Genomic DNA, 23438 nt, shown 5'->3' on the forward strand with positions numbered 1-23438 from the left:
CTGGCGTCCTTGCACGTCGCCTCCGTCGAAATGCGGCCGCCGCGCCCGCCATTTTATCCCGCGACATCCCGCCATCAATCCGCCTGCGCGTACTTTCGTCGCACTGGGCCAACAATGGCGGTCGGAGTGCGCTGGAAAGAAAAAATATACAAAAGCGCGAAGCCTGCTTCCACGTGACACAGATTGGCCAATGGGGGAGCGGAGGAGGTTGAGGCGACAAGAGGCGTGGCGGTGGAAACGCCGGGGAGAGCGACAGCGGGAGAGAATATCTAAGAATGGCGCTATTTTTGGAAAATTGAGGGGCTTGAGGTGCAGCACGCGCTCCCGTGTTTACGCTAGGCGTTCTCACGACCGCACCTAGATGACGCTCATATCGACACGTTTTTCGAAACCGGTACATGTTCCGCAAATCCCAACTTTCACCATTTGTAATTGTTTGCTGTGGTGCACAACATGCGTTTCCTGAGTCTCGTCTGCCCATATGCTCTCCTCTGGCACCCCGCTATATATGCTTCACGAATTGTGCTTGGCACAACGTTTGACTTGTAATGCAGGCGTTTTTATGGTTCCGTACGCTGCCACGTTCTAAGCACAGCTGGCGTATCATGGGTACACGCTACGGGACTTTGAGAGCGAATGGGACAGTCCACTGTAGATCGACGGTAATCCTTTGATCGGTAGGTCTGTTATCATCCAATTCTATTTTCTAATTTGTTATAGCGCAGGCGAAACGACGCAAACATAGAAGACACATCCGACAACACGTAGCGCTGTGTGTTGTCTGATGTGCCTTCTATGTCTATGTCGTCGTGCCTGGGCTACAACGCGTTAAAAGATGAACTCCATATAGCTCATATATAGCAATGGAACCTACATCGTGGAACTCCATTTGCGCCCCTCAGCGGTAAAGTCGCTGAGGGGCGCTAATGGAGGGTAATGACAGCGTTCTTCGGAACACTGCTTGATCCCGCTTGACTTATTGTGCAGGTTCGTTTTCATAATTCGTATTCAAGATTTCGTAGTAGCTGCTACAATGTCGTCATGGTTTCCTACTTTCGGGCATGTATTGAGATAATAGCCGATTGTTGGTCTGCTCTGTTACTGATTTTGTGCGGAGATGTAGAGAGTATTTCTGGTCCTAATAAGCTGAAGGAAGCCGTACCCACAATATCATCACGTGCCCAAGTCGATGAAGCAGATAAGCGACCGCGAAGGAGAAAGAGGACAAAGTCAAGACGATTGCACACCGCGCAATCACATCTAAGCCCATGCTTAATGAGTTACTGCCCGAGATGCGCCGGAAGGATCAGTTGCCGCCGTACCCAGTGAAAAAGAAGTTCTGGACGATGAGTACAATTTTTGTCGGTGGATGTACCAGAGATATTTTATGTGAAATGTACAGTCCGCAAGGAGGTCTTCCAGCAATACTGCGAAATTAACGTTACGCTGAGGAGCGGAACCATGCCAAAAAGGAGGTGCTGCTGGCGGCGAACACTTTTGATAACCGAATCGAGGACTCCGACCAAGGGTCAGGTAACCCCTGTGTAGGGGCAAGTGACTAAGGAACACAGTCATGCGAAGACTCTTTTTCTTGATGGTTGTCTTCATATGGACAACTATGGCCACTATTCTCGCAGAAAGAACAGCGCTTCAAGACGTAGCACAAGGGAAGGATCTTGTGTCCTATCCGGAAGCGCTGTTCTTTCTGTGATAATGAACCAACTAGCCTGTCAATCAATCCTTGCACTCCTTTCGATGATGGCACCGGTGCCTCCGTCTGGGGCGACGGCTGCGAGGGAAGAAATTCTAGTCATTCCCAGTGGTAAAAGCTTTCTTGCGCCTACCAGCCACGGGCCTCGCAGCCTTTTTCGTCTGGCGACAACGCGGAACAGTCTGCGCAGGAGCACCTCCATGCCTACGAGTGCCGCCCACGCTTGAACGCTATTCGGGGCACGTAACCGCAAAGGGCACAGTACGCGAGTTGTCTTTTTCGTGCAGGCTGTCCTCCTATGGACAACTACGGCAGCTGCCTTCGTCGCAGGCGACGGCTACGAGGCGCGGGAGGAACTTCCAAGCAGTGGAAGTGCTAAAAGAGAAGCTTTCTTGCTTGCACCATCCACGGCCATCAACCACCTTTATTGCGACTATGTGGACACTCCGGGCGCATTTTTGCCGTCGCCGCGATGTTCCGTACAAACTCCAAGGGTGATAGCGCCGCGCGTCGTACGTGCGAGTGAAAACACGCGAGGGAAGCCGACGATCGCACCTCAATCTGGAGCGCGCGAGCGAAGAAAGCGAAGAGCAAGCCCGCCGTTTTCCGTCGCGCGAAAGGCCGCGATGGAATGGGGGGAAGGAAGGCAGCGCGGCGTTGTACTTCGGCGGCGAGTGTGCATTTCGCCATCGGGCGCAAGGGGAACTGACGATCACGGCTCAATCTCGCGCGCGATGTATGGACGAAAGCGGGGAGGCAGCGCGGGAGCGAGGGCTTCGACTCCACCAGCAAGTGCGTACTAAGGTCCATCTAAATAGGTCGTGAAGCTTGGAACGAAAAGCGTGCCAGAACCCATCGCCAAAGGTATCAGTTAGTAGCGCACGGTTGAAGCGAAACGCTGAAACCACGATGTTAGAACCATTGACAAACACTATGTCGTGCCACCTGCCGCGATCAGCAAAACCCGTATACCGCGGATAATTCAAGCATGTTTCCAGGCATTTGAGATACACGAAATATACTTAGACTGAGGCTACTGACATGACTTGCGCTGAGTTTCTAGTGAGAGCCCCCCCACCAAAAAAAAAGTGGTCGAGCAAAAGGAAGAAATAAAATTGACGAGAAGGTTGCAACAGTTGCAAAGTTCACATACCGATTTTCATCAAGTAAAAAAAGGTCGTAGTTTGAGTCCATTTATTTCTTCTACATTGCACTTATATTCGTTTTTGCGGGTTTCCGTTTGTGCTCCTGTAAATCATGAGCATGTATTCGCAACTGCTAAATTGCAAGTATTGCAACTGCAGCGCCAATAGTGACCTCTAAAGCTTTCCCTCGCGAAGTGTACAAACAATTTCTAACTGATCGCAGACGCAGACGCTGTAGCTTAAAGGGACACTAAAGTGAAAAATGATTTATTCTGCATCAGTAAATTACCGTTCTACAACACCAAAAACACCATTCGTACAACGATAAGACAGCGTAAGACATGTAACAGCGTAAGCCACAACAAGCGCAAGAACGAAACACAGGTGGCGACGCCTACTTAAGTTCCCGCCCCTGGGGGCTGTGTCGTTTTGGATTTTGATAGCAGCTTCTAGGGCCTACTAATTATATATAGCGGTACAGATTGACTACATTGTGTTCTAAAGGAACCGAATATTAAACATGGCAAGTTTCGGGAACCTTTATTCCGCCAACGCGGCTCAAATGCGAAAGCATACTTGGGAATCCCTGACGTCACACTGACGTACCGGCACTGGGGTTTCGGCGCGAAATTCAAATACTGATACTTCGACCATCATTTTCTCATCTAATAATCAAACTATTTTTTTTAAATGACTGCTTGCAGGGTTCTCAAACAATGCTTTAGTAGTCTAAACTGAATTATTGTTTCGCTTTAGTGTGCCTTTGAAGGAGGCGTCGTAAAGCGAATAGATCAGATTAGCTCAGAGCTGAGGCCCGTCGGTGGTGCTTGTGTCTCTTATTATAAAGCGACGTATTTATCAGGCTCCCTTTCATGTCCACTTGAACTACTGGTCTTTAATATGGGGGAACACCGCATTAGTGAACTTGAATAAGCTAAAAATACTTCAGAAAAGAGCGATTAGCGCAGTAGACGAGATACCATAGCTTGAACACACCGAACAACTTCTTATCAAGCATAAAATTGTTATGGCGGACGACATATACAAAAAATGGTGGTTGCTACAATCCTCTATTAGTGCAAATCGCGGGAAGCTTGACACATTTCTGAAACTTGTAAACCTTGGACATACTCAAAGTATTTACTTCCATTGATATAAACCCCTTGGTAAACTCCATTATCACGCACTATTTACGGTACGCAAAGGCTTAGCCAAACATTACGAAGCACTCTTAACGCATATGGGCAGCAAGATATTGAAATCGACAGCCTAAACACCTACAATGTAATAAGATTGTTTTTGTAACTGCACATTCTTTAAATTATACTGCGTTATCTAATGACTTTCACTAAGCATAGAACTACAATTCCATTTGCTTTTCTCTTTCTTTATTGTGTACTATAATGTGATGCTATATGTACTAATATCCTTTTTCATATAAGGCTATATTAACTATTTGTGTTCACTTGTGTATTTACCCTGTCACTTCAATTATTCGCTTGCGTGTGTAATTATTCGATTTTGCTCGCATATTTACCCTGTAATTGCTGCCATATATGGTGGACGGTGCTTAGTGAAGCTGCAGTGTCCGCAGCTTTTTCGCCATGTCCCCCTTTTTACCGATGTATTTGTTTGGTGAAAAATAAACGCTGGTGATGATACACTTGAGGGCATGCTCACGCATACTTAAACAGTTCCAGTGGAATTTCTGCATGCTATATTAACGTACGACGTACCACCTAGCGGTATAAGCGGGTCAATTGCAGTAAACAACATACGCTAAATCACTAAGCGCCAGTATGCAACACACGCATTTCATTATGAAAAACATAAACCTCCTCAATAGCATGAACAAATTATTTGTAGTAATTTTTGTTATAACCAAGAAGCGTTCCTAGTTTTCCATATTTTCGCTTCGTTTGTGACGTTCAGTTCCAGAAAAATATCTGTGCGCAGATTGGCCTCTGTATTTACTTTCGTTTTCGTTACCTTATGCGGACCGCTCTAATGTGAAGCCACCACCAAATTCAGCTCTTCGGAAACCGAGTCATTACAGAATACGGCTTACATCGTAGCTTCATGGATCGAGCTATTCGCCGCATCCGTCGATCGCGGCCCCAATCTATCACGACGAAGGCCCGAGACTGGACGGCAAGCGATCACTAAGTGCAGACTACTATCATCGCTACCGCAAGGTCATCCTGCCAGCGTTCGTGCGCGCTAGTTCATCTTCTAAGCCCGTACAAGGACTGGAACGGTGCGCGACGGTGTCAATGAAATCTACGTAACTCGAAGGCGACAGAAGTACGCGGTGCATTTGCTTCCGGCTTTTGCGCACGTAAAATGCGAGCCGTTCATAAGCGTTCGACAAGACAGGAAACTGGTTCCGCAAAAAAAGAGCGAACTGCTCGACGTACAGTGGCGTGTATCCAACAAAAATATAAAACGTAGCATAGAAGACAGGCCGAAAGATTTGTTGCAAAATATTCTCTGTTTGCAGGGAGCGTGAGGCTTACAAGTCCTAACGACGTATCCTAGTGTATAATTCTTTTTAACGACATGGCCGTGAGGCAAACGAAACTACATTCTTGCCTACAGCATCCAAAGACGAAGCGGCTCCCCACGACGAGAAATACCACGAACGAACGTCGTTCGTGTCGAGAAATTCTACAACCGTTACGCCCGCAACTCGGACCGTACAAAACACGAACGGACAACACGTACTTGGCGCCAACGCGACGGTGTGAGATCGTACCGCAGTGGGCCTATAGTGACCCGGCGGCTGCCTTAGGACGAGCACGGGCGAGGCGGCATTCTTCAAATCACGCGTGTTCTGCGATGAACACGGAAAGTGCCAGCTCATTTTTTAATGCTTTGGCGTCTTACCTTTTGCCTTGCGCGGTACTTTTCCTTTCGTCTCAATAGATATCACAGGGTCCTTCAGAATCGACCCATCCAAGGACTCCAAGATGTCGAAGTCGTAGTAGTAGTGCTGCATGGCAGAAATAAAAGCGCACTGTTTAGCACCGCAAATGCACTTTACCTTTATTCCGGCGGCGCTGTAGGTATGAAATTACTATAAACCAGACGTTTTCTGAGTACACTGCTATAACAGCACAAACATGAATAAAATATGGTTTCTGGTTCATCTTCCGAGTGAACGATATAGATCCGAGATCATAAACGCCGCACGACAGCACATTACACTTCTATACACAGTTGACCTCAAACCATCATGAACAATGTAAGACTATAACGCTAGAAAAGAGGAATGAATGAATGAAACCACGTTTATTCCACATTAAAATGTGCCAAAGATGCAGGTGAAGACCACATTGCCATGCCCGACGCATGCACGTACACCCTCGGAATTTCGTAGCGATAGCAATTCTGTGCATACTGCACGGAACTAAACCGCCTTCGTCCTCATCGGCGTGGGCAGCGAGTGTCCGCGATCATCGATTCACATGTTTGCCTGTGCACTTGTTAATTTCATTAGCGAGCGAATGCTTACAGCAGTGAGTGTACCGGGACGGCCGACATTCTAGTAGATGTTAGGAGAAAAAAACTGACTCGCCGTCCAGGCCTTGCGAATGTTCAGAGCTGTTGCAGAAGCATTACACCAGCTGATGGGGGTACGAAATGTTTCCTTACGTTAGAGTAATGTCAGTCGATAATCGCTTTGTGGTCACTGTGGTAGACCGTGATGGGTTCCGCGACAATTTTCGCTACATTCTTGGCGAACACCAAATCCAAACACGATCTGTACCCCGTACTTGGCTGATTGGCGCCGTTGTAGCATGCGAGCCCAACGTTATCCCTGATGAACTCCCAAAGCACTAAGCGTCCATGCGTCTCATGATCCAGTAGGGCCTGAAATAGCGGTGTAAAAGCTTCTCTATGTCCTTGTCGGCGTCGTCGTCGTCGTCGTCATCATCATCATCATCATCATCATCAGCCTGGTTACGCCCACTCCAGGGCAAATGCCTCTCCCATACTTCTCCAACTACCCCGGTCATGTACTAATTGTGGCCATGTTGCCCCTGCAAACTTCTTTATCTCATCCGCCCACCTAACTATCTGCCGCCTCCTGCTACGCTTCCCTTCCCTTAGAATCCAGTCCGTAACTATTCATGACCATCGGTTATCTTCCATCCTCATTACATATCCTGCCCATGCCCATTTCTTTTTCTTGATTTCAATTAAGATGTAATTAACTCGCGTTTGATCCATCACCCAATCTGCTCTTTTCTTATCCGTTAACGTTACACCCATCATTCTTCTTTCCATACATCGTTGCGTCGTCCTCAATTTCAGTAGAACCCTTTTCGACAGCTTCCAGGTTTCTGCCCCGTATCAGGGTCCAAACCCAAACAGCTCGGCGAGCGTGTTTGGGTTTGGACCCTGATACGCCGACAATGCAGCGGTGGCGTAAAGTTAGAGCATCCGCCTCGCGTGCAAGAGCACTGTGGTTCGCATCCCGGTGCCGCGCAATTTTCCGCCGGATTAAATAAAGTCCGCGCGTTGATAAAATTGCACAAGAAGGCCTGGAGTGCGGCCTGATCCTGGTGACCAGAACCGGTATCGCGTTACCTCACCACAGCAGGATTGGCCACCCTGTTGCGGTACTTGGCAACAACCTCCTATATGAATACAACAGCCAAACCCCGACCCCTCATCCCCAGCAGCTGCGAAGCAACTGATCACGGCGGCGGTCAGACCTGCGACGCAGCAGAGGGTGCTAAGAATCCGTGGTTCCGGACAGGCCGCCATTGGAGTGTGAACCTGGCAACGTTTAACGCTTGAACGTTATCTAGTGAGGCGAGTCTAGCAGTGCTATTGGAGGAATTAGAGGGCAGTAAATGGGATGTATTTGTTGTCAGTGAAGTTAGGAGGACAAAAGAACCATATACAGTGCTAAAAAGTGGGCACGTCCTGTGCTACCGGGGCTTAGCGGAGAGACGAGAACGACGAGTCGGATTCCTGATTAATAAGTATATGGCTGGCAACATACAGGAATTCTATAGCATTAGCGAGAGGGTGGCAGGTCTTGTGAAACTTAATAAGAGGTACAAATTGGAGGTCGTACAGGTCTACGCCCGTACATCCAGTCATGATGACCAGGAAGTCGGAAGCCTCTATGAAGACGTGGAATCGGCGATGGGTAAAGTCAAAACAAAAATTCCCAGTTCCCCCCAGGATCGAACCAGCACCGCCACGCGGGAGCCCGCCACTCTACCACTGAGCCACGTCAGCGCTTTTCTTTTTCTTTAATGCATAGAACAAACTGTTCACAAAGCAAGAAAAACAAAGCGCTATAGAATTTTGAGGTGACTGAAACCGCATTCAACAGTCAGGCAATGACAAGCAAGCGCTGCATAAACGCATCAACTTCGGCGCTGTTTCTTTTGCAGCGTACACACCCCGAACGTAGGCAGCAGATTCCTGAAGAAAGGACCTAGTGTTTCGTGGTGGTTCAGCGTGCCTATCACAATCCACTGCACCAAAGGCTATGCAGCTGAGCTACGCCAGCGCATGCTAGCTTGCAGGAGAAAATATGAAACATGCACGCGTCCTAGCGCGTGAGGGAACACGCGACGTGAGATGCACGCTGCGTAGCGTAGATACGTGCAGGCTTTGCATTGCGCCTGCTTAATAGAGACTTTTAGCGTGTCCGGTATTCGGGCAAGCGCGGGCGGTTTTGCGGTTTAGCGGGGGCGTCAAGGTGAGCGGCCAGATTGGTGGCGCCAGCTGGTGGCCCAAAGCTCAACCACACAAACACAGAGCTAATTACTATATTCTGCTTAGCTGCTGGCGTAAATTTTCGACAGTGGCGTAATCGTGTTCACAATTACGCCGCTGCCAAAAATTTGCACGAGTGGCGAAGCAGGATATGGTGAGTTACTGCAGTTTTAGCCATGCGTTTGTCTGGTTGAGCTCTACAACACCAGGTGGCTTCACCGCTCACGTTTACGCCCCGACCATCCGGTAATCCGCCCAAACCGCTCCCGTTTACCGGAATAGCGTACAAGCTAAAGGTCTCTAATATTACAGCAGGTGGCGCGCCACGCAGCAGTTGCATAAGTAGCGGTAAAAGGGAGATAGAGAAGTCTTGACGAAGCAAAAGAAGGTTAAGGAGATGTGTAAAAATACTAGAACTCATGTATCGCATACTTGAAAAATCAAGCAGGCCAGGTAACTTTGTCACCGACCTGTTTCAAAGGGGATGCCAATAAGTAATCCTCATCAACATCATATTGTGCCAATTGTCACGAGACGTGAGATGCGCGATGTGTAGCGTCGATACGTGCAGGCTTTGCATTGCACCTGCGTAATATTACAGCAGGTGACGCCCCACGCAGCAGTTGCATAAATAGCGGTACAAGGGAGACAGAGAAGTCTTGAGGAAGCAAAAGAAGGCTAAGGAGATGTGGAAATATACTAGAATGCATGTATCGCATACTTGAAAAATCAAGCAGGCCAGGTAACTTTGTCACCTACCTGTTTCAAAGGAGATGCCAAAAATTGGAGGACGCTTAAGCTTCGCCTTCAAGAGCGGGACGCGACAGCGTTCCTGTCGACCCGCCAATGGGTGTAAGACAATGGGCTACGGCGCAGCGATCACTTACGAGGCACCCAGCATCGGACGCGGGGAGCGTCGAGCAACGCAGCGTTCGGCGCGGCAACGAAACGTGCGCCTGAGCAAGCGGAACGAACCAAAGAACTCGGTGTCTCGGAGGGGGAAACGATGCACGCCAGTCAAACGTCGTGATCGGCACGGACAGAGAGATAGACAGATAGCGATCTAAAGAAACGAGGACGCTCGATTCTGCAACATGTAGGGAGCAAGGCGAAGCGTCGTCAGGGGAGAGCGAGTCCGGGCCGCGACGCGCCTCGCACCGGTCCCGGCACAGCCCCAATGCGCGCGTGGCGCGCCACCTGTCGGGGCAGAGCCGTACATTGAAAGGAGGGGGTCTTCTGTGTTTGCCGCAAGATGGCTGTGCGTGTGTGGAAAGCGCAGAAGAAATGTAGCGGAAACGCACTTCGCTACTCGTGTAACTGCGACTTTTGTAAGTTACATGTTCATAATTACCGATATACACGGCAGTATAGCTTTCTACAGCTCGTTTCTAAAGCAGCACCGCATTCACTAGAGGCGCTTTTGTACCTCTTTGAAGCATCGAATTCGTGTCTGAGTGGTAGCGTCTCCGTCTCACACTCCGGAGACCCTGGTTCGATTCCCACCCAGCCCATCTTCCAAGTTGTTTCTTATTCATGAAGTGCCTGCCGGGATTTATCGCTCACCGCCAACGACGCCGACACCGACACCGAGGCTTTTCTGCGGCTCCTTAACGCTATCGCGTTAAAAGTCATCCTCATCATCAACATCATATTGTGCCAATTGTCACGCGACGTGATATGCGCGATGTGTAGCGTCGATACCTGAACGCTTTGCATTGCACCTGCGTAATATTACAGCAGTTGGCGCGCCACGCAGCAGTTGCATAAATAGCGGTACAAGGGAGACAGAGAAGTCTTGAGGAAGCAAAAGAAGGTTAAGGAGATGTGTAAAAATACTAGAATGCATGTATCGCATACTTGAAACATCAAGCAGGCCAGGTAACTTTGTCACCGACCTGTTTCAAAGGGGATCCTCATCAACAGCATCAAGTTGCGCCAATTGTCACGCGACGTGAGATGCGCGCTGCATTGCACCTGTGTAATATTACAGCAGGTGGCGCGCCACGCAGCAGTTGCATAAGTAGAGGTAAAAGGGAGACAGAGAAGTCTTGAGGAAGCAAAAGAAGGTTAAGGAGATGTGTAAAAATACTAGAATGCAGATATCGCATACTTGAAAAATCAAGCAGGCCAGGTAAATTTGTCACTGACCTGTTTCAAAGGGGATGCTAATAAGTCATCAACAGCATCATGTTGCGCCAATTGTCACGCGACGTGATATGGGCGGAGCGTAGGGTCGATACGTGCAGGCTTTGCATTGCACCTGCGTAATTACAGCAGGTGGCGCGCCACGCAGCAGTTGCATAAGTAGAGGTACAAGGGAGGCAGAGAAGTCTTGAGGAAGCAAAAGAAGGTTAAGGAGATGTGTAAAAATACTAGAAGGCATGTATCCCATACTTGAAAAATCAAGCAGGCCAGGTAACTTTGTCACCGACCTGTTTCAAAGGGGATGCCAATAAGTCATCCTCATCGTCAACATCATATTGTGCCAATTTTCAAGCGACGTGAGATGCGCGATGTGTAGCGTCAATACGTGCAGGCTTTGCATTGCACCTGCTTAATATTACAGCAGGTGACGCGCCACGCAGCAGTTGCATACATAGCGGTACAAGGGAGACAGAGAAGTCTTGAGGAAGGAAGGTTAAGGAGATGTGGAAAACTACTAGAATGCATGTATGCATGAGTGGGCCCGGCAGCAAGCTAGCGATGGCCCGTGCTAACGTTCCACGCTTCTTCCTGGTGCAGTTCATCGGACTTTGGAGCTTGCAGCTTCTGGAGCCTTCCAGCTTTCGTGCCCCGTGCCCAGAATCTGTCGCCGGGTTAGGTCTAGGCGCAAGACTTCCGGTCTACGGGCGTATTGCGGCGGAGCCAGCGGAGCCCTTCTGGGCTTCAAATCACCGGCTCACCAACAGCACATCGCGGTCCGCGCACTTTGTGCACGGCCCCCGACTATATCTGCAAGCATCGTGGCATTCACTCAGTCATCTAAACACCCGAACCACCCCTGTGCATTCTGCGCATGCGTGGAATTTTGTTAAAAAGCTGCGCCCGAGCAACGCGCCCTTCAGTGGGTCCGGCAGCAAGCTAGCGATGGCCCGTGCTAACGTTCCACGCTTCTTCCTGGTGCAGGTAACGAACTCTTATTGCCTTTACGCAAAACCTAGTAGCTACCGTGCACTTTTTGTGCTGCCGGGCCCACGGCGCTTTTGTTCCATTGTGTGTGATTGTGCGCATATGCTGTAAAACTTCTCATGCTAGCTGGTGATATCGAATCTAACCCCGGCCCCGACAAAGAGATTCTTAATGTATTGAAAGAACTGCAATCTGGACAGATGGTAATGCTTGAACAGCTAAAGTCTATTGAAAAAAAAAACTAGTTGATCATGATAAAACGTTCTGTGAAATTAAAACACGGCTAGACAAAATTGAGACAGCCTGTGCTGGTATCGATGACATGGAAATTGAATTAGGCAGACTACAGGAGATAAGCACTGCAAATACGGCACAGATACGTATACTGTCTGCCCGGATAAACGATGCTGAAAATAGATCTAGAAGAAATAACCTTGTTTTTTACAGCATCGCCGATAAACCTAAAGAATCATGGTCTGACTCTGAGAAAATTATTATTGCACATTGTACACAATATTTAGGTGTACAAATAGAACCGCGTGATATTGAACGTGCACATCGCATTGGGTCTTTTCAAACTGGAAAGTCCAGGCCTATAATTGTGAGGTTCGCTCACTTTAAAAGCAAAGATCTTGTCCTTTCTTCGGCTCGTCAGTTCAAAGGTACGTGCTATGCCGTTGCGCAAGATCTCGCCCCACGCACGCGCCTTGCCCAGAAACGCCTCATCGAGTTTGGAACGGCCCGTAAACTGCGGTTCAAGTTGCGACATGAAAAGCTTATAGTAGGTGAAAAAACCTACTACTTCGACCACGCTACTAACCAGGTCATTGAGGAACACCTTTAGCCATCATTGAGACCAAAATGTAAACCGCAACCACAGAATAGTCAGCCTTTATCATTCCTGCTCGCTAACATTCGAAGTGTTGTTCCCAAGCGTGATGCACTGTGCAGTCTAATAGGCTCATCTTCTTGCGATGTCTTACTACTAACAGAAACATGGCTTAACACATCAATCGATGATACCGAAATTCTCCCTTACCTCTCGCATTTTGACATTTTTCGGAAAGATAGACCCGATAACTCACGCGGTGGGGGTGTATTAATCGCCACTAAGCGTAACCTACATTGTTCACTTGTAAACCTCTCTTCACAACTGGAAATGATTTGGATTCGATGCATTGCTACACACCCGCACATTCTGATTGGTATTTGCTATCGGTCTCCTAGTACCGACAGTTCTTTCACGCCTGCACTTCATGAAGCCTTAAATACGTTAACAAAAACATATCCTAACAGTCCTGTCCTTCTGTTTGGCGATTTTAATTTTCCAACTATTGATTGGTCCGATCCTGCCTCTACATTATCTAAAAGCAGCCCCGCTAGTGACTTCTTAAACACGTGTATAACATTCGGCTTACCGCAGCTCGTCACTGACTCAACACGCGTTACTGCTCACTCGTCCAACGTTTTAGATCTTGTATTAGCAACTCACCCTGATAACTTTACCCCTGTCACCTTATTGCGCGGTTTGAGCGACCACCTGACAGTACATATTTCGTTTCGTTGCAACGTACTAAAGAAACAAAAAAATCGGAACACACTTACACTCTATGATAAAGGGGACTATGTCAGCATGAACCGAGAATTATCTGAGTACTTCGATACGTTCGTCGCTAACTTTCAACTAAATTCTCTCGAGTCGAACTGGCTGCTTTTCAAAGCAGAGATGCATCGCCTTATACGTCTTTACATCCCCACCATTACAATAACAGAAAGAACAACATCACCATGGTTTAATGTATCCCTCAAACGACTAAATAATAAGAAAAAACGGTTGTTTCGATCAGCCAAACAATCTAATTTTTCTTGCACATGGCAGAAGTATTACGCAGTCGAGAAAGAATATGACAAGTTAAGCTCTCAAACTAAACACAAGTTTCTTTCTACCACTTTACCAGCTATGCTACAAACTAACCCGAAGCGATTTTGGAAAACTATTAATCCTAATCAGCGGAATGAGATATCACTTATTAATAGCTCCGGACTTCCGATCCCTGAGACTGAGGCTGCGGATCTTCTTAACAGAACATTTAGTTCAGTTTTTACTAATGAATTACTTGATGGCTTGCCCGATCCACCATACTTCGCACATCCGCTCATGCAAAATATCACATTCGATTCCATCGGCATTGTCAAAGTAATTGGATCATTGAAGAACTCGTCATCTACAGCAGTAGACGGTATGTAGACGGTAGTAGGCAGCATACGGTAGGCAGCAGTAGACGGTAGGCTACACACTACACATGTGTGTAGCCTGTTTTTATCACTCATATTCCAGGAATCACTTAACAGCGCTTCAATTCCGCATGACTGGCAGGTGGGCAAGGTCATCCCAGTCTTCAAGAAAGGAAGCCGATCATCACCGAGTAACTACCGCCCTATTTCCATAACAAGCGTGTCTTGTAAAATAATGGAACATATTTTATACTCGCATATTGCTAACTTCCTAACATCCGTAAATTTTTTTCACCCAAGTCAACACGGTTTCCGCAAAAATTATTCCTGTGACACTCAACTTGCTCTTTTCTTGCACGACTTACATTTAAACCTAGATTGTAACATCTCGACTGACACAATATTTTTAGATTTCGAAAAAGCATTCGATAAGGTCCCTCATGGTCGTCTCTTAATAAAGTTATCGCGTCTTAACATTCATCCTTGTGTTCTAAGCTGGATTCGAGGGTTTTTAACTAACCATGAGCAATTCGTATACGCCAACTCACACTCTTCATCCTTAACACCCGTGCTTTCAGGCGTACCTCAAGGTAGCGTACTTCGTCCCCTCCTTTTCTTAATATACATCAATGACCTACCTTGTAATATTTCTTCTCACATCCGACTCTTCGCTGATGATTGTGTTGTTTACCGAGTAGTTACTAACCCCAGCGGCCATTTGGCGTTACAAAATGACCTATCGCGCATACAAAACTGGTGTACCACTTGGCTCATGTCATTAAATGTAGCTAAAACCGTGTTAATGTCTATTCATCGTCGTCGTAATTACGATATCCCTAATTATAGCATCAATAACACACAGATTGCAACAACGATTCATTCAAATATCTTGGTGTGTACATCTCGCGTGACTTAACTTGGACCTGTCATCTTAACCACATAATAAACTCTGCTAATCGTACTCTAGGTTATATACGCCGTAACCTTTTCCTCGCTCCTCCCTCTATTAAGCAACTTGCTTTTCTAACCTTTGTGCAGCCCAAGCTTGAGTATGCCGAAGCTATTTTAGACCCCCACCACAATAACATTATTAAAGCCCTCGAGTCGGTTCAGAACCGCGCGACACGAATTATTCTGTCAACTTATTCATACAATTCAAGCATCTCGGCACTAAAAGCCCAAATAAACCTATCCCTCTCTAGCCTGACGCCGTAGAATAGCCCGTCTTAACCTTTTTCATAAATTCTTTCATTCCTTGCCTTTTGACAACCCGTACATAAAAAAAGCACATCGCATTGCCCGCACCAGTCACTCTAATACAGTATATCCCCCACAAGCCCATACCGTTACTTTTCAGCAATCATTTTTTCTGCGCACAACACGAGACTGGAATGGCCTGCCCGCCGAAGTTGCCACTATCATCGACCCACTTGCATTCAAGCGACTCATCGGAAATATCCTTTTGTAATTTGTAGTATCTATCTTTGTCACTAACTCCCCACTCCCTCATGTAATGTCTCAACAGAGACCTTTGAGGAAATGAATAAATAAATAAATAAATAAATAAATCGCATACTTGAAAACTCAAGCAGGCCAGGTAGCAAAGAAGGTTAAGGAGATGTGTAAAAATACTAGAATGCATGTATCGCATACTTGAAAAATCAAGCAGGCCAGGTAACTTTGTCACCGACCTGTTTCAAAGGGGATGCCAACAAGTCATCATGCTCATCATCAACAGCATCATGTTGCGCCAATTGTCACGCGACGTGAGATGCGCGCTGCGTAGGGTCGATACGTGCAGGCTTTGCATTGCACCTGCGTAATATTACAGCAGTTGGCGCGCCACGCAGCAGTTGCATAAATAGCGGTACAAGGGAGACAGAGAAGTCTTGAGGAAGCAAAAGAAGGTTAAGGAGATGTGTAAAAATAGTAGAATGCATGTATCGCATACCTGAAAAATCAAGCAGCCCAGGTAACTTTGCCACCGACCTGTTTCAAAGGGGATGCAATAAGCCATCATGCTCATCATCAACAGCAACATGTTGCGCCAATTGTCACGCGACGTGAGATGCGCGCTGCGTAGGGTCGATACGTGCAGGCTTTGCATTGCACCTGCGTAATATTAGAGCAAGTGGCGCGCCACGCAGCAGTTGCATAATCAGCGGTACAAGGGAGACAGAGAAGTCTTGAGGAAGCAAAAGAAGGTTAAGGATATGTGTAAAAATACTAGAATGCATGTATCCCATACTTGAAGAATCAAGCAGGCCAGGTAACTTTGTCACCGACCTGTTTCAAAGGGGATGCCAATAAGTCATCATGCTCATCATCAACAGCATCAAGTTGCGCCAATTGTCACGCGACGTGAGATGCGCGCTGCGTAGGGTCGATACGTGCAGGCTTTGCATTGCACCTGCGTAATATTAGAGCAAGTGGCGCTCCACGCAGCAGTTGCATAATCAGCGGTACAAGGGAGACAGAGAAGTCTTGAGGAAGCAAAAGAAGGTTAAGGATATGTGTAAAAATACTAGAATGCATGTATCCCATACTTGAAGAACCAAGCAGGCCAGGTAACTTTGTCACCGACCTGTTTCAAAGGGGATGCCAATAAGTCATCATGCTCATCATCAACAGCATCATGTTGCGCCAATTGTCACGCGACGTGAGATGCGCGCTGCGTAGGGTCGATACGTGCAGGCTTTGCATTGCACCTGCGTAATATTACAGCAGTTGGCGCGCCACGCAGCAGTTGCATAAATAGCGGTACAAGGGAGACAGAGAAGTCTTGAGGAAGCAAAAGAAGGTTAAGGATATGTGTAAAAATACTAGAATGCATGTATCCCATACTTGAAGAATCAAGCAGGCCAGGTAACTTTGTCACCGACCTGTTTCAAAGGGGATGCCAATAAGTCATCATGCTCATCATCAACAGCATCAAGATGCGCCAATTGTCACGCGACGTGAGATGCGCGCTGCGTAGGGTCGATACGTGCAGGCTTTGCATTGCACCTGCGTAATATTAGAGCAAGTGGCGCTCCACGCAGCAGTTGCATAATCAGCGGTACAAGGGAGACAGAGAAGTCTTGAGGAAGCAAAAGAAGGTTAAGGATATGTGTAAAAATACTAGAATGCATGTATCCCATACTTGAAGAATCAAGCAGGCCAGGTAACTTTGTCACCGACCTGTTTCAAAGGGGATGCCAATAAGTCATCATGCTCATCATCAACAGCATCATGTTGCGCCAATTGTCACGCGACGTGAGATGCGCGCTGCGTAGGGTCGATACGTGCAGGCTTTGCATTGCACCTGCGTAATATTACAGCAGTTGGCGCGCCACGCAGCAGTTGCATAAATAGCGGTACAAGGGAGACAGAGAAGTCTTGAGGAAGCAAAGGAAGGTTAAGGAGATGTGTAAAAATAGTAGAATGCATGTATCGCATACCTGAAAAATCAAGCAGCCCAGGTAACTTTGCCACCGACCTGTTTCAAAGGGGATGCAATAAGCCATCATGCTCATCATCAACAGCAACATGTTGCGCCAATTGTCACGCGACGTGAGATGCGCGCTGCGTAGGGTCGATACGTGCAGGCTTTGCATTGCACCTGCGTAATATTAGAGCAAGTGGCGCGCCACGCAGCAGTTGCATAATCAGCGGTACAAGGGAGACAGAGAAGTCTTGAGGAAGCAAAAGAAGGTTAAGGATATGTGTAAAAATACTAGAATGCATGTATCCCATACTTGAAGAATCAAGCAGGCCAGGTAACTTTGTCACCGACCTGTTTCAAAGGGGATGCCAATAAGTCATCATGCTCATCATCAACAGCATCAAGTTGCGCCAATTGTCACGCGACATGAGATGCGCGCTGCGTAGGGTCGATACGTGCAGGCTTTGCATTGCACCTGCGTAATATTAGAGCAAGTGGCGCGCCACGCAGCAGTTGCATAATCAGCGGTACAAGGGAGACAGAGAAGTCTTGAGGAAGCAAAAGAAGGTTAAGGATATGTGTAAAAATACTAGAATGCATGTATCCCATACTTGAAGAATCAAGCAGGCCAGGTAACTTTGTCACCGACCTGTTTCAAAGGGGATGCAATAAGTCATCATCCTCATCATCAACAGCATCATGTTGCGCCAATTGTCACGCGACATGAGATGCGCGCTGCGTAGGGTCGATACGTGCAGGCTTTGCATTGCACCTGCGTAATATTAGAGCAAGTGGCGCGCCACGCAGCAGTTGCATAATCAGCGGTACAAGGGAGACAGAGAAGTCTTGAGGAAGCAAAAGAAGGTTAAGGATATGTGTAAAAATACTAGAATGCATGTATCCCATACTTGAAGAATCAAGCAGGCCAGGTAACTTTGTCACCGACCTGTTTCAAAGGGGATGCAATAAGTCATCATCCTCATCATCAACAGCATCATGTTGCGCCAATTGTCACGCGACATGAGATGCGCGCTGCGTAGGGTCGATACGTGCAGGCTTTGCATTGCACCTGCGTAATATTAGAGCAAGTGGCGCGCCACGCAGCAGTTGCATAATCAGCGGTACAAGGGAGACAGAGAAGTCTTGAGGAAGCAAAAGAAGGTTAAGGATATGTGTAAAAATACTAGAATGCATGTATCCCATACTTGAAGAATCAAGCAGGCCAGGTAACTTTGTCACCGACCTGTTTCAAAGGGGATGCCAATAAGTCATCATGCTCATCATCAACAGCATCAAGTTGCGCCAATTGTCACGCGACGTGAGATGCGCGCTGCGTAGGGTCGATACGTGCAGGCTTTGCATTGCACCTGCGTAATATTACAGCAGGTGGCGCGCCACGCAGCAGTTGCATAAATAGCGGTACAAGGGAGACAGAGAAGTCTTGAGGAAGCAAAAGAAGGTTAAGGATATGTGTAAAAATAGTAGAATGCATGTATCGCATACTTGAAAAATCAAGCAGGCCAGGTAACTTTGTCACCGACCTGTTTCAAAGGGGATGCCAATAAGTCATCATGCTCATCATCAACAGCATCATGTTGCGCCAATTGTCACGCGACATGAGATGCGCGCTGCGTAGGGTCGATACGTGCAGGCTTTGCATTGCACCTGCGTAATATTACAGCAGTTGGCGCGCCACGCAGCAGTTGCATAAATAGCGGTACAAGGGAGACAGAGAAGTCTTGAGGAAGCAAAAGAAGGTTAAGGAGATGTGTAAAAATAGTAGAATGCATGTATCGCATACCTGAAAAATCAAGCAGCCCAGGTAACTTTGCCACCGACCTGTTTCAAAGGGGATGCAATAAGCCATCATGCTCATCATCAACAGCAACATGTTGCGCCAATTGTCACGCGACGTGAGATGCGCGCTGCGTAGGGTCGATACGTGCAGGCTTTGCATTGCACCTGCGTAATATTAGAGCAAGTGGCGCGCCACGCAGCAGTTGCATAATCAGCGGTACAAGGGAGACAGAGAAGTCTTGAGGAAGCAAAAGAAGGTTAAGGATATGTGTAAAAATACTAGAATGCATGTATCCCATACTTGAAGAATCAAGCAGGCCAGGTAACTTTGTCACCGACCTGTTTCAAAGGGGATGCCAATAAGTCATCATGCTCATCATCAACAGCATCAAGTTGCGCCAATTGTCACGCGACGTGAGATGCGCGCTGCGTGGGGTCGATACGTGCAGGCTTTGCATTGCACCTGCGTAATATTACAGCAGGTGGCGCGCCACGCAGCAGTTGCATAAATAGCGGTACAAGGGAGACAGAGAAGTCTTGAGGAAGCAAAAGAAGGTTAAGGATATGTGTAAAAATAGTAGAATGCATGTATCGCATACTTGAAAAATCAAGCAGGCCAGGTAACTTTGCCACCGACCTGATTCAAAGGGGATGCCAATAAGTCATCATGCTCATCATCAACAGCGTCAAGTTGCACCAATTGTCACGCGACGTGATATGCGCGCTGCGTAGGGTCGATACGTGCACGCTTTGCATTGCACCTGCGTAATATTACAGCAGGTGGCGCGCCACGCAGCAGTTGCATAAATAGCGGTACAAGGGAGACAGAGAAGTCTTGAGGAAGCAAAAGAAGGTTAAGGAGATGTGTAAAAATAGTAGAATGCATGTATCGCATAGTTGAAAAATCAAGCAGGCGAGGTAACTTTGCCACCGACCTGTTTCGAAGGGGATGCCAATAAGTCATCATGCTCATCATCAACAGCATCAAGTTGCGCCAATTGTCACGAGACGTGAGATGCGCGCTGCGTAGGGTCGATACGTGCACGCTTTGCATTGCACCTGCGTAATATTACAGCAGGTGGCGCGCCACGCAGCAGTTGCATAAATAGCGGTACAAGGGAGACAGAGAAGTCTTGAGGAAGCAAAAGAAGGTTAAGGAGATGTGTAAAAATAGTAGAATGCATGTATCGCATACTTGAAAAATCAAGCAGGCAAGGTAACTTTGTCACCGACCTGTTTCAAAGGGGATGCCAATAAGTCATCATCCTCATCATCAACAGCATCATGTTGCGCCAATTGTCACGAGACGTGAGATGGACGCTGCGTAGGGTCGATACGTGCAGGCTTTGCATTGCACCTGCGTAATATTACAGCAGGTGGCGCGCCACGCAGCAGTTGCATAAATAGCGGTACAAGGGAGTTAGAGAAGTCTTGAGGAAGCAAAAGAAGGTTAAGGAGATGTGTAAAAATACTAGAATGCATGTATCGCATACTTGAAAAATCAAGCAGGCAAGGTAACTTTGTCACCGACCTGTTTCAAAGGGGATGCCAATAAGTCATCATCCTCATCATCAACAGCATCATGTTGCGCCAATTGTCACGAGAAGTGAGATGGACGCTGCGTAGGGTCGATACGTGCAGGCTTTGCATTGCACCTGCGTAATATAACAGCAGGTGGCGCGCCATGCTGCAGTTGCATGGCGCGCCAGAGACTCGGAAGAGCCGCCAGTAATTGAGAATTATGTTTGGGAAGGGTGCAACAGAACTAAGCCGGAAAGAAAGGGAGAGGGATTCGGAATGCTCATCCATCAGGGAGCCAAATGGAATAGAGTAAATTCAAAATGTCAAGAGCACCTTGGATTATCAGGTATAATGAGTGGTGAAAAAACTTGGCGGGGCGTTACGTATTTGTAGACCGAAAATAATTGCACAGAGAAGAAGAAAGAGTAAGTGGAATGCATAAGCACTGACATTAAGGGTTTGGGGAATGGTGCTGAAGTTGTCCTATTAGGTGACATGAATGCCCACATACAGGATTTAGATGGCTATACCGAGAACAACGGGAAGTCAATGCTAGACCTCGTTATCGTGAACACAGGGCCTAAGCAGATCACGTGGGAAGTGGCAAACCGGCAGTGAACCATTGATTACTGTCTGGTGACCGAAGGAATTCATGATAAGTTAACAGAAATGGTCATTGATGAGGAAGAGCATAGCATCATAGGGATTGTTAGGGTTGGCGTCTGGCACCACGTGTAGAAAGGGATTTCACCCAAGCTTCTCTCACCCTGCCTCGTCGAAATGAGGCGTGACTACCCCTGCTACTGTTGGCGTTCTGCACCACGTGGAGAAAGAAATTTCTCTCACCCGACCTTCACACACCTTGCCTCGTCGAAATGAAGCGTGACTTCCTAATTCGCCATGACCATTTCTAGTGTCTGCCGGTCTGGCGGAAGCACCGCAGTGTTTACAGACTTCTTTTGTGTGTGTGTGTGTGTGTGTGTGTGTGTTTGTGTGTTTGTGCGACTTTAGAGTGACCCTTTCCTTGAACAGCCAAAGTCTACAGGAGAACTTCCACGAACCAACAACGCGCAAGAGTGTCGGACAAGCGTCTACAATTCCAGGAGGCGGGACGGCCTCCTTCTTGCAGCAGGCTTTCTGTGCTGGTCATGTGACGTCGACGGAAGCAAGAGCCCTCCTCCTTCCAGCAGGCTTTCTGTGCCGGTCACGTGACGTCGACGGAAGCAAGATCCTTCCCACGATTGTAGAGAGCATATTTGAGGGGCTCCGAAATCTACATTTGAACACTTCATTCTTTTCTCTTCAATGTTCATCAACCTTTGAATAAACCATGCAAGTTTCGCACTAGAAATCGCCACGCTCTTGCTTGGTCGCCATGGTCTACCGGATGCCTGCAGCCCGCCGACAACGCCACGCTACCGAATAAGTAACGTCGGTCGAGCTTCGATAGGCAGGCACCGCTAGAACTCGGCAGCAGAACGATACGCTACCCTGGAGTACGCAACAGGAGTGACCGTAAACGCATCATTTTGAAAATGAGATATGTATTCATTATTTAAAAACTTTTTGTGCGCAAACAAACAGGGACAAAGAAGAGGAGCAACACAAGGACGAGCGCTTTCTAACATCTGGTTTTATTTTCGAAGAACTTCCTGCTTAAATACCCAAAGATCTGCGCGATCTAGTCAAACAGAGCACGCCTATAGCGCATATACGTATGCATATGCATATATAGCGCACTGGATTGAAAAACAAAAGGAATAATGCATCAGCCATCCTTCTGTTTAATTGCTGGATAAAGAAAATTCGCTGTTGTCATCACACTTTAACGTATTGTCATCGTAAGTGCTCGTTACATGCGCCTTGATGTTTTCATGTTGACCGGGTGGCTTTGGTCCAGGGCATTGTATCTCAAGTGTTATATGCGCTATAGGCGTGCTCTGTTTGACTAGATCGCGCAGATCTGTGGGTAATTAAGCAGGAAGTTCTTCGAAAACGAAACCAGTTGTTAGAAAGCGCTCGTCCCTGTGTTGCTCCTCTTCTTTGTCCCTGTTTGCGCACAAAAAGCTTTTAAATAATGAACCTGTTCCAACTAGGCCGACTCGCAGTTATGGGACATGTAGTTGGGAAAGAGAGCAAGGAGCGCTAAATGGCCAGTCCAGATTTGAAAGCTGAACAAATAGCAAATATAGTCACTAGAGTCGAGGAAGAACTTGGCCAAGTGTGATGATGTTAGGACCGTCACATTGCAAAGCGTGTGACGGGAGGAAGATGGAGGAGACGGTGCATGATGAGCAAACACACAATTATATTAGACGGCACGTAGACAAGAAAAATATCTTAAGCTAGACCCACACATAGAAGGTTGTTCGTAAATAGAAAAAAAAATGTAGTCTCACGAGGTTGCGGTTAAGTCCGGAGTGTGGTGACCCGTAGAGTCCTTGAGGTGGAACACTTGTTCGTCGAGTGATGACCGGCGCGGAATAGCAGACGCAGCAGCACGGGGCAGGAAAAGGTGGACGGCCCACAGCTCCGTAGACGAGAACAGGCCACTCGGTCGCCCGGCCACCCGAACCTCGCGCGTAGAAGCGGGTTCCACGATGCCGGCAGGCCGACCTGAGGCCTCGTGCAAGGCAACGACCCGAGGCGCTCCTCGTCTCGACGACGGACGCTCGCTCTCCCGAACCTCGCGCGTAGATGCGGGTTCGAGGCTGCAGCAGGCCGCTCCGAGGTC

General features: G+C 47.6%; 1 protein-coding gene across 5 annotated transcripts in view; it reads right to left on the minus strand.

Moving 5' to 3' along the window:
* LOC126529774 (protein shifted-like) overlaps positions 1–23438 on the minus strand; it is a 384912-nt gene that overhangs the window by 163627 nt on the left and 197847 nt on the right. For all 5 annotated transcript variants that reach the window (XM_050177290.3, XM_050177288.3, XM_050177289.3 and 2 more), the window contains exon 3: positions 5743–5848. In XM_050177290.3, the coding sequence (XP_050033247.2) occupies positions 5743–5848 (106 nt within the window). The remainder of the gene's footprint in view (positions 1–5742; positions 5849–23438) is intronic.

This window comes from Dermacentor andersoni, chromosome 9, assembly GCF_023375885.2.
Source record: "Dermacentor andersoni chromosome 9, qqDerAnde1_hic_scaffold, whole genome shotgun sequence".
In the NCBI taxonomy this organism is placed as follows: Eukaryota; Metazoa; Arthropoda; class Arachnida; order Ixodida; family Ixodidae; genus Dermacentor; species Dermacentor andersoni.